Below are 13,138 nucleotides of genomic sequence, written 5' to 3' on the forward strand. Positions count from 1 at the left end.
GAACATTTTTGAAGTCTTTAATAAATGTACATAAATGGATATTTTTTTTATAAATTTGCCTTAGTACGTTCTTATATACGCCCCATAGTAAACGTCCTTAAAGGATAGAATTTTTGAAAAATATTTTACATTAAACGTTTCCTTCGTGCACTAATTTATGTAACAGTGATAATAAGTGAATGAGTATACTAAGTTTTGTTTCAGAAACAGCCGGGGTATCGCAGTAGCTCACTCTTATTGAAAGAGCAAAGAGATTAATAAAAATGTCAATCTTTGTTTGAGATATTTTGAGCAAAACTTTTGATAAGTAAGATATGAAAGTGACTAAGCTCCTCTAGGGAAGAACTATAGATAAGATCATACGTTTAACTAAAAACATGTCCTGGTACCTAGAGAAACTGAATAAATTTATAATATCTACCCAAATGCAGGATACATAAAAAAAGCTGGCTCCTATCATCGGACCGGCGCTGCAAGCCTCAGGCAATCAGCTGCATAAGCCGGCAGGTTAAGTAACTACTGAACCAATCACACCCCACATCTAATATTCAATCTATACTCAGAAGATTCATAGAAGAGGTAATGAAAAAAAAATAAATCATCACCAAAATGTGAAGTGGGAAGTATAAAGGGCAGAGGGAGACCAAAATAACCTGGATGGATATCATGATCCAGGTGTATTATTTGTTCAATCAAGGGAGTTTCGGTAATTACAGTCTTGTTAATGTTTGTTGTTGAGCAATACTTCAAATTCAGGTTTGTATATGAGATTAGCCCTTAGCGTTCCGTAGTAGGACTGTGAGTGCGTTAGAGGATAGAATGGTCCCCGCGAAAGTTTAGAAATAAGTTCACATACAATGACAATTAAGAGAGTTATAAGTGGTCTAAGAGTAGTCAAAGTTTAAGGAGAGAGTAGTTACGGATTTAAAGTAATTAAGAGATTGGTTAGTTGGAATGTGATGTCTTCTAGATGTGGTTTAAGAACCGAATAAGTTCGGATTTATTGATGACTGTATCCTTGGGTCTTAGAAGTGGTAATGCACAGTTTGGCATAAATGATTATGGTTTAACTTTATATACAGGACGACTTTGAGTCAATATAGATAGAGCTATTGGTACACACACTCTTCAGCACAATTTTGGAAGGCAACCTACTTTACAGTGCATCGTTTCGATTCTTTTGACTTTGCAGCTCTCGATGGAAGAGGCAACCTCAGTAAGTTGACTGGGTGCGCTCCACAATATTACGCAAGTTTAGTTGGCTTGTAGTCACTGGACCAGTAGGCACCAGCTGTGTGTCTTCTGAAAGAATTATAATTCAAGAAATAAAATTTCTAGGCGAAAACGGGTACTATTTTCGTATCTATGCCCAAAAATACATTAAAAATAGTTTTTGTAACCTGAAATGTAAATTACATCTTTCAGGAATACTCGAAAAAAACAAAATTATGTACCACGACCCTCTTCAACGATTAACAATGGTGAAAGTTCTCTTTTACCATTTCGCTCCTTCTTAATCTTTTAATTCCCTCTTCAGATTCACAAATTGGTTAAATTAACATATTTTTTTATTCAACATATTATTTTCATTTATTTGGTTTGCACTAAGTACGAAAAAAATGATGCATCATAGAGGCATATAAGAAATAAGCATACAATGGTAAATAGACCCAGACAAAAATTAACGAAAATAGCCCAAAATACAGCTTATTGCCCACTAAATATTCTTTATTGGTCCAGCAGGTGCATTAGGTGGGAGGGAACAAATTGTTTGAAATCGTTCAGCACGGTGCACTCCCATTGTTAGAAAGACTGCAACTACTGCCATTAGAAGTAATCGTAACAATATGCAATTTACCCTTAGAAAAAGAGCACGTATTTAAACACTTGGTGTTTCCTATAATTAATGTAGAACATATATTTTTTTAGCTTATACAGAAATCATCTAGTGAAATTACCAAGTGGTATTGCTGGCGTGGCTGAGACTGGAGATAATGGAATTTCTTCACTCAACGATTCTTCCGATGGGTATTCAAACATTGTAGTAGCTTCGTCATTAAATTGAATTCTCAACTGAAACAAGAAAAAAATTCATAAAAATTAATTTCTTTTAATAAAGTAAACATAAGAATACGTCAATTATAATCAAAGAGAAAACATAATATTCGGAGCTTTGCTTTGAAATGGAGAATAACCCTCAAACTATTATTAGGTGGTGTCCGTTAATGTGCTACATTACTGTATAGAAATGCTACTTTAGTGGGTAAAATTAAAAGCTTAAAGTATGAAAAGAATGTATTTAATAGGATAATAAATATAATATATTCTTAGTTAGAGTGATAGAGGACAGGAAGTTGATGGTGGCGAGTAAAGACTACTGGTAACGGGACACATAGAGCCTGCAACATAACCTACGGTCCGCCGGCTACCATCTCCAGAGCCTATTTCCCTTTTCACTGGAACTTAGAAGCGCTAACTGGTTTCTGACCTCCTCACTGAATTACAAAATATATTTCAGATACATTCTCTTATTAATGTAGAAAAATAGAAGATGAGGAATGAGGTGTTTCAGTGATAGCTAGAAATAAAGAACAACAATAAATAGTTCCACCTCATTTACTCGTAGTGAATAAACGTACAGTTTCCTGACTCTTCTTCATTTATTTTACACATCATTATATACAGCTCAAATATTTTATGTAGACAGATTTGTGAGGAAAGAGAGAGTTCATACGTTGATGCCCTAAATACTTGACCCTAAAATCTTTTACATTACTGTATCGTAGTTTACTCAGCCAGCAATGAGTTGTCTTATTTCTTGAAAGAATTATTATTTATCTTTAAACCAGGACAATTTTGAGTGCTAGTTCAAAACAGAAAGTAACGCTTCCATCGTGGTAAAGGCCAATCTTGGGACCAATCATCAAAAAGCAACAATTTTGTAGTAATAATTGCCGGTTACTGTTAAAACTCAAAACGAGAGTAACCTGGACTCTAACACCTTATACTGACCTTAAGACAGACCTTCCAAAACCTCCTCTGACAGCTCTATTCTTTAATTAACCGAAGGACACTACTGCACTGCAATCTCATTGCTCTAGACTCTTGTACGTATCTAAACTCAAACTATTACTAACCCAAGTAAGACTGCTATTAATAAGCTAAAAGTTTTCACAAATTAAAGTGTTGGCTTTTACTTGGGTGTACCATTGGTTTACACGCAATTAACAAGTCCACAAAGTGCTGGCAGAAATCACGGTAAAAGACCTTATGGATAAAGCAAAATACATATTTCTACAAAAGCTCCTAGTTAATAGAGGCTGGACAATACCACAAGAGAAAACAGATCGACGATGGCTAAAACCTAAACCTACCACAGATCGTTCTTCCATCTTAGTCAACACCCAATGATAATATAGTTAAGTAATATATTGTATTTTGTAAAGCTGAAACAAACTGCCAAAAAAATAATGGTTTTATTCGCAAAAGTGCAAGTTAGTTCTAAGTTAAGGTCGTAGTACCATAAAGCTTTTACTACTGATTTAGCCCATCTACCTTATTTAACATGTTCTAAAAACATGATCTAACATGTTTTTCATGATTAAGAACTCCTTAGCACTGAGCGTTCAGCTTTATACCTATATATTGGCGCTTTTCGTTGTTAATAAAAATAAACAGAACAAAATAAGGGAACTCGCAAATAACCTGGAACTGTAATACTTTATTTAGAAAAAAAAAAAATCGAAGTTTGAGGTTAATAGTTCGAAGCTAAATTTTGAAGTTGGAGAGAATGAGAATCGAGTGTTCACACTAGATACATTTTCGCATTAAAAAAAAGATCCATATTATTATATAAATTAAATAAAAATGGACAAAATTGTAAACCTGCACTGAATTCAAAAGCGTAACGCAAGTGTGCACTTATACAATGTTGATGAAAAGATTATTATTATTTTTTTTTTTTTTGTAGAATGAGATTCTTCGGGGTTTATATAAACCGTAGTATAGTAGCCGTAGAAGGAACACCTAAGCGGTGAGGTGCTGCCCAGGGGAACAATAGGTCAATGCATGGGTATATCCAATTGGAACACAAAAGAATCCTCTTTTATTTTTTTTGTGATGTTAAAAAATGGAGATCATTGCCCTTCCACGAAGATCACTGACCATCTCTGTAGATCATCTACAGATCCTTTGTTTAATAATCCAGACGCTGCTTAATCCGTATTGATTAATATCAATATCAACAATCTGAGATTCCTCTATGCTAAAGTTATTTATTGTATCTATCTTTTGAAAAACATTTAATTGTTTTTAAAGGTAAAAATAAAAGTTCTAATATATTCAACCTGTCTCTACAGCTTCACCTTAAAAAAAAAAACAACAGGTGTTGAGTAAAGGAAGCTAGAGCTTCCTTAATAGAGCTCCTTAATGACTTTGTGAGATCCTCAGACGTCTCTAAGTTAGAAAAAGGAGCGAGACAAGGTGTAAAACGCTAAGAATATCTCCCAGTAAGCCTGGGGAAACTAGCCAAAGTTTTTCAGACAGAGATGCTGAGTTTTTATGAGAAGGATAATCTATTGCCAACTTCAAATCTTTCCCAGACATCTAGGCGGCTCTACTATAGCTATCAAGACCCACAAAGTTATTTTACAGCAGTGTGAGATTGTCTGGATGGAGATTCTAATCAGTACTGGGGGGGCGCAGATTGATTGGGGGTGCCCACAGCATTAAAAGAACTAAAGCACAATGAGTCGGCAGCCTGCTAGGCCCTACAGGGTCCCCATCTTACCTCAAAATAAACTTTGAACCACTATGATAAAGCGAAATGCTAAAGTAGCGCAGCCAATAAAGCGTGGTCGCACAATGGTGAATGCAGCTGCTGTCTAAAGGCTGCTGAAAAAATAAAATCATTAGAAAACCAAAATTCAAATAAGTAAACAGTAATGGTGAAACATCTTGTGGGAACCAATCAAAGTTCTAAGAAAGAAAACAAAAATTATTGTAACTAACCTGCACAACAATAGCTAATATTCGAGACTTAAACTGCTACTTTCGAAACTAAAATATTTCATCATGCAATTAAACAATGAAAACCAATCAGGAAGTTTATACAAATTTATGTAAGTTGATATATACAAGTGTATCCAGCGCATGTGACAAATAAAATAAGTTGCTGAGCTGTTATTTATGCAACATTTATTATAACAGTGTAATATGAATGTAACTAAACTTGTAACAGTTTTTTAACTACAATGAAAAAACGCTTAATTCCCACACCTTTATCTAACTTCAGTTTTTATAATATATAAAACGTGCTACGTTAATATGACGGAACATTTCATATTTTCATTGAAAATGAATTCATAATTTTTCAGAAACAAAATCCAAAATAGTTTTCCCTTTTTTACTTTCTGGGCTGCTGATATTCAATATCATACAGACAAATATTTTGTTTTAACTCAATTAATGACAGACAGAAAAATTGTTTTATGCAATGAATAAAAGAAATTATGTGATAATCTTGACATTTCTTTGGCAAATTTTTTATTAAAGAGCAATTAGGTAATGTTTATGTAAGAATAATAGAAAATTTAGCCGAAAAGCACAAAATAGCGTAACACTTTTATAAGATCTCAGAAGGGGAGGTATATTACACAATAACCTGGTACCTGGATAGCAATTTAATTAGTTGAAACTATTGTATCTCCATAAATACATACAAAGAAATCAAATTATGCACTGTATAGTAAAAATAAAGGTAAAAATAAAGGGTTAGAAAAAGGAGCGAGACAAGGTGTAAAACGCTAAGAATATCTCCCAGTAAGCCTGGGGAAACTAGCCAAAGTTTTTCAGACAGAGATGCTGAGTTTTTATGAGAAGGATAATCTATTGCCAACTTCAAATCTTTCCCAGACGTCTAGGCGGCTCTACTATAGCTATCAAGACCCACAAAGTTATTTTACAGCAGTGTGAGATTGTCTGGATGGAGATTCTAAATCGCGTATGCGATTTAAAAGAACGAGATGACAACAAATTTTTGAAGAACTTTCAGATTACATGAATGACGGATTGAGATTATTTTAGAACATTGCTGCAGGCAGGCTTGGAGCTTCAGATTTACCTTAATTTCAAAATTTAAAACTGAATGTTTAACTGATTTTTTTGATGTTTTTGATAGAATTTATATATTATTTATTACTGCTATTAGATGTTAATTGCGCAATTACATTTTGTAATAACTCTCCTAAAAACCGATCAACTACTAACATTTATTGATCAATTACAAATTTCCCTAACTTTTGGATTTAAACCAACTTGAAACAAGTCAATTACGAAAAATATTGATTTGATTTACAACAATAGACGTTGCTAAAATATAAAGAAGATAACGAGAATATAATTTCTTATTCCTCTAAACTTAAACTGTATATTGTTCTGTTTACCGAATGTTAACAAACGTTTCTTAGTTAGAAAGTTATACTCTATATCAGTCTTAGCCTCAAAGATCTCAGCGACTTAAAATGGTCCCTTGCAGTTACTTGCAGAGTTTCAGGCAATTTCACCTTATTAAACTTGAACAAAAGTTTTACCCTTGAAATGAAGTTCAGAGAGCAGGATCTGTTCCAACACGTATTTTTTCAATAGATATAGAGACGACAATAAATGCCTGGAAAGTATACAAACGGGAGTCTTCCAGCTGTGAAAGTTTAAATCGTTATTAATTCGTCAATTATCAAATCAGATTTTGTCTTAAGTATAGATTATCGTGTGATGAAGGTGAAAGCCCGCCATCAAAGAAAAAAATAACAAGTTGTAATGTGAATTAATGGTGCAAAACTAAAAGTTTGAACTAATTTTTTACTAATTCTGCAATTATAATTTACATATCTTCCATACTTCGGGGCGAGTGACTCCTGGTACATCGTTAAGCAGCTGGTGTCTCGCCAGGTTGTTTTCTTGGTCCCATAATTTTTATTACCTAAACTTCCAACATCCTTCTCCCCGTGTCCCTATCCGGACCTAAGCAAGTTACCTTCAACAACGTCTTCAACAATGCTTATCATCCTTCAACAGTGGTTTTGTAGATGGAAAATGAAGGTTAACGTCCATAAAAGTTGAAATATAGATAACCTTCACACTAAGACGTGAGTCCTCTAGTTCTTATGAACCCAGCTATTGTGTGCTTAACATTCCACGTAGACCAACGCTAGATTTCTACTCTACTCTCATATAAGTTTGAAACGACACGAAGAGTACAAAACTACTACATAAACACAAATCTAGCAAACTAACCCTAAACAACAAAGAACTACCCTACAAACTATTCTTATTACCAATCTAGTCTGACAAACACGGATTATGGGGTTGATCCGAGCAGTCCATCTATATCTTCAATAGAAAAAACTTGGCAACTGAGGCGATTTCTCCTTCGCCGTCAATGTTTGTCTATCCTAGTTCTGCAAACCGAGTAATAGCTATTGAGAATTTTCCAATAAGTTAACAAAAAAAGACATCTCCAAGATAATGGTGAGTTATTCCTACAATAATTGGAATTATTACATAAACATTTCTTCGTAAATCCAAACTAGAGATAGAGAATATTGGTCCCTCCTCCTTGCTATTCAAAAGTACAGTATTGTTAACTGCGTCATAAGTAGTTTGTAGTTTCTGTTAGGACATAAAAAAGAGAAACCACATAAGATTTCAAATAACCAGAGTTAATAATGTTGGAAATAAATTAATTCTCTTAAGAAATTGTACCTTTACAATTTCATTTCTTCATACGCCTAGTAAATTACATCTATACAGGCTAGTTTAACCATATATTACATTACAAAATATAATTTAGTTGTAATTACACCTAAAGGTGGTTATGCCACAATTTCTTTATCAATTTAATATTACAGCAAATAATAAAGCTGAATTGAAATACCTTCTGCTGTTTAGGCTCTTTGCGCAAATTTGATTTGCCATTGATAAGGACGTTATCGCCAATGAATCTAATGTTGCATATAGTCGGTGGTTCCCAATCTTCTTCACCCGAACCAGCATCAGTTTCATCTTTACATCCATTGTGCTGAAAAAAACAAATAAATAAAATAAATATGTAAGAATTATAAAATCATTGCAAACAGGAGATTAGGATATGTCTTACTCACTTACAAATAAAAGTTAGAACGCAAGATGGTCTAGATCTTGAACATAAACTAAACTAATAAACATTTAAGTTTACACGTTTTTAATATTTGGGTAAAAGTCAATGAACAAAATCTAATACTATGAAAAAGAAATTTAATTTGCAAAGGGGTATTGATTATTTAAGATAATATACAAGACTTACATTAATGCTGTTCTATTAACTGGTTTTCAGCCAGTTCTAACTGGTTTTCAGCCAGTTCTATCTCTAAAAAGAACCTATCTACTTATTGCTCCGTGATAGAATCCTTAATGTAAGGCAGACCTGTGCCCCAAATAGAGGGTAGAACCCTGCGACGTAACGAGCTATGTATGCTAGACTTTATAAACAGGATGACACTGTATGTAGCTACAGTGATTAGGGGTACATAACCATGTACTTTTAATATGCACTTCGGCAAAGAAACCTTTATAAAGGCACATCAAAGCAGTGGCACAACAATGCATGGCGAGGTCAATGTTCGGTCAGAGCGTCTTGCACAAAGAGATACTGAGGTATTTGAGGAATGAACAGGCCTCTATTAAATCTAATAGTTAACTATTCATTCATTACATTCCTTGTTGAATCTATTAATTAGTAACGATAACGATTAGTAAAGGATTTGAAGAAATGTAAAAATTGATGTCCTTGCAAAACTACAAAAAATAGAAAATACATTTTATGAAATTTTTGTTTAAATCAAGTCTCTACAGGATTTTGAATGCCAAATCTTTAAGATAGAAAAGAATGCTACAGTTTTTCATCATAAATAAGTGGTATTCATCATATTTTTGAATTTAGGAGCATAAAAAGATATTTCATGACAAGACTGCAATCATAGATAGCGTGCTACTGGAGTTCTAATTCCATTTCTGTTTAAGGTGAAAGTACTTATGTCAATGATAGATTATAGGATGTTGGACTGAATAGACCAGCAAGGTTATTGTAAATAACATAACTACGGCACTATACCTACTTTTGATATTTGTGTGTTATTATTATGGCACAACTGTGAATTTAAAAACATGTAATTTAATGTAAGACATTGTAATAAGACCAAGTAGAATAAATGCCACAGCTTCTAATAAAATAATATGGAACAAATCTCTCGCCGGGGAATATTGTTTTCCCAACAAAGTTATAAAAACTCTTCATTCTCGAACGAACAGTTTGCTGGGAAATGCTGGAAATATCAATGATTTTATGTCACAAAATGTCAAAATCTTTAAGGGAAAGAAATCAATTATTCCAGAATCATTATCTTTCCGACTGAACATATCGCTTCTAAAGCAATTTGATCAGTGAAGTTCTGATACAGTATTTATTAAGCGTTCCACAGTTAGCGAGCTTAAATATCAAACTGGGTTTTAATATCAGACTAAAAGATAGTGAATGCAAAGTACATCTTTAGTGGTTATCACCAGTGAGCACTGAGACCCATAAAAGCAGAAAATCTAAGATGATTATTATGCTAAAATCGGCGTAAGAGTACAAATTCTCACTTTCACACTTTAATATAAATGAACTCGCAACACAAATAGATGACAAGAATCCGTTTCATCTGAACTAAGAATGCTACCACTGTTGAAGACACGTCTTGTGGTTTGTCAGTTGTGGTTGACGCGTTACAAAGTGATCAGGAAGTATAGTTGAAGAGTGAATAGAGGGACAGACTCGCTCTCAAGTGAACTAGAGTAATTGCTGTCAATCAACCAACAAACAACTCTAGCTGGTTGATGGAAAAGTTGAACCCGGTGTAATGTAACAACATTGCTCATCTTTATTTTGTTTTGTTTGGGTTACTGATTGCAATATTATTGTTATTGTAGTAACCGCAAATAGGACGTCATAGTTTTATACTTTTATTTAAACCACAGTTGAATTAAATTTGTTTCTTTGGTAAAGAGAAATTCATAAACCATAAAATCTTTTATAATTTATTTTTGTTATATTAATGTAAATATAGAAAATCTAGTGAAAAACAATCGCTCGGCTTTCTTTTCTATTGTCGCAACTGGAAAGAAAATTAAACTAATTTATGGTTTAAACTAATTTGAAATGGTAGCAACATATTTGACACCTACAAGCATAATACAGTCGTTAAGCGGTATTGCCCATAAAGATAGCAATTTATGGGAACGGAAAGGCCAAGTACTTCTGTGCAAAACGGAAGTACAAATAAATTTTCAAGAAAAAACTTTTTAAGACTGCCGCTAGAATGATTTTCGAGAAATTTTTTGGAGAATTGAACAGAAAAATTGTTCAAGAAATTGGCAGCATTTCTAATCAAATGAATTGGAACATTCATTTTATAGAATGACCCTTTAAAAAGAAGTCTAAGAACTCCTTGCAGAACTTCAAACATCAAGAAATGAACTTCTTCTGTTTTTTTTCCCCCCCACGTGCTTGACGAAACCTGACATAACTCTTAACAATAAACAAATATATATATTTTAAATAAAGATTTTTTCCAGTCAATGGTTTCATATTTTGTAGTAAAATATATATTCAGGACGGACGTTTTAAGAGATAGACCTGGTCCTGGCACAGACTCCTATCCGATAATCTTGCACAAGTTCTAACTTTTATTTATTTGAAATTATTATTGCCCAGGAGAATAATAACAAGTTTGCAATAAATAGAGCAGAATTCCAAGAGAAACTCTGATAACAAGAAAGCAGTATTTCTCTTAGAGGAACAAGAGAATATAAAGAGAACAAAGCAATAACTGGACAAGTTTTAGTAACGTACAGCAATATTAATACGGAAATCCATGCTAACGAAATGGGGTATCGAGAAACAGTAGCTATTTTGGAAGGGTAAACAAAAATTCGTCAAGAATTTAGATTGTAAAAGTAAGGACAACAAAATTAAGGTTAAAGTAAAAAAAGGAAGGTTTTTAAAAGTTAAAGACATGTGAAATAGTTTTTGCCTGGTAGTAAATTATTAGTTTATTAAACATGTAGAATGTTCACTGATTTGCTTATTATACTAGATTTAATGATTCCGTCATTCCAAAAATATGTAAATATGTGTCCTTGTTACTGACTAATTATCGAAAGTTCCTTCTGTGGTCGGGAAAAAATGAAATCTAAGTTGAAGACATTAGGATAACTCTACCACAGTAAATAAATGATACATAAAAACTAATGTAATCAAATATCTTAACTAAAAAGTTTGTGGTGAGGTAATTATTGCATTAAAAACCAAATTGCGGTTTTACACGGAGGACAATTCTTCATTTTAAAAAAGTATTCATCGTTGACATGATTTTCGCCAAAAACGTGAAATTAAAGCAATTCAACTATAACAGAATGTTTGCGCATTTCATCATTTAATGAGGACGCATTTGGAATTAAAGCAACAAAAAAAATCTGATTAGTATTAGGTTTGATTGATTGTTTATTTGATTATTCTATTTGCTTGTAATTTATGAATATACCTATTTAAATATATAAATATTCTAAATTCTCTTTCAAGTTATTAAAAATATAAATATTTAAGCTAGGATGTTAGCTAATGTAGTGATTCTGTTATTCAATGGAAACTTATTCAAAATGAGAAATTAATTTTTGTTTTTAAGCTTTACTTATGATTCCTAACGAATAAGACATTACAAAACTTCCATTTCTTCTTTTTGTATCAGTTCAATTCTTTTACAAACATTAAAGAAAGAATTTTTCTAATAAAAGAATAAAAGAGGCATAAGCTCTTATCAAGTATAATGAAAATTTTTACAATTCCGAAAAGTTAAAATTGTATTTAACGAAATTGCACATTCGCTAAATCAATTTTTTCTAGTATTTGGAATTCTAGCGTTGCTTTTCAATATTAAGTGATATTACATGGATAAACATTGTACCGGAGAAAAACTGAGAAACATTCAGAGAAACTTAACGAAAACAAAAGTCAAATAATCTCTCCATCTATCAAATTCTCACAATAGGCATAGTAATAAAGATAAGCAATCTTCCAACACAAGCTAACTACTTATCCTGAAATAATCGAAAATCTATTTGCATAAATACATAATGAGAATTACAAACATCTGTTTAGTCTGTTAGTAAAACAATACTAATTAGGTGCCAATGTCAAGTTGTTCGCGAATGTTGCAAGTAAAAATAGAAAACGATTCCGCTTTCTGTGATAAGATTAAAGAATATGACAAAGAATCAAATAAATTACTGTTCATAATGTAATAATCGATATACTATATTTATCGTTCCATAACTATAAATGATTAAAATCACGTAATCATACTGTACATTTCATTAAAAACAAAGTCTCGTTTTGTTGGAATATTTTGGTAGAATGTGCATTACGTTTTGTCACCAGTACTTCGCGTATCTCTTTACTGTAACTGTTGCTTTGTGAGTAATAGATAATCAATCGGCCTCAATTATTACTTACACTATTAAGTAGTGTAAGTATTACACTACTCGAAAATGGATTTAAGATTCTGGAGAATCTATGGCAAAAAATTTAAATAATTGGGAGTGTAACTATGTGATGAACTATTGGGTGATAAAACATAATCATCCCTTAACTGGTGGGTGAATCAATCTACGCGCAACATACACATTTATGTGAAACTAAACATCGGAAGTAAATTTTTTATTTACGATTGCAATGACGGAAGTAAGAAGGAGTCAAGTGAGTTTTTTTTTTTGAAAAAAATAAAGATTTTTTTTACTTTTTTGTTGGTAAAAAAATAAAATAGCGTCGCCTACATTAAACCTGGAACACTTCTGCTCTCCAGGAGGCATTACTAGAATTATTTCCAGAGTAATTTTCTTCTACTTCTACTTGTACATCGTTTTTACTGGAAACAGTCGTAATGTAGTGTGGAAAGTTGCAAAAATGTTTCTTAGAATGTGACGAACACATGAGAAAATTGTGAAGGAAAAAAAACTATTGTCCCCCAAGATGAAAACTAACGGACCAAATAGTAGAGAGATCTTC

At 32.6% G+C, this 13,138-nt stretch overlaps 1 protein-coding gene across 3 annotated transcripts in view; it reads right to left on the minus strand.

The window, feature by feature from the left end:
• Positions 1–13,138, minus strand: part of bif (protein phosphatase 1-binding protein bifocal) — a 63,033-nt gene that overhangs the window by 4,588 nt on the left and 45,307 nt on the right. For 2 of the 3 annotated variants that reach the window (XM_074125310.1, XM_074125309.1), the window contains exons 2-3: positions 7,934–8,077; positions 1,959–2,073 (exon numbers count right to left, since the gene is read on the minus strand). In XM_074125310.1, the coding sequence (XP_073981411.1) occupies positions 1,959–2,073; positions 7,934–8,077 (259 nt within the window). Of the gene's footprint in view, positions 1–1,155; positions 1,303–1,958; positions 2,074–7,933; positions 8,078–13,138 lie in introns of all 3 variants that reach the window. The other variant, XR_012457659.1, reaches the window with a different exon arrangement.

The sequence above is a fragment of the Rhodnius prolixus genome, unplaced genomic scaffold, assembly GCF_049639745.1.
Source record: "Rhodnius prolixus isolate KJV_2025 unplaced genomic scaffold, Rpr scaffold_3, whole genome shotgun sequence".
NCBI classification, from domain to species: Eukaryota; Metazoa; Arthropoda; class Insecta; order Hemiptera; family Reduviidae; genus Rhodnius; species Rhodnius prolixus.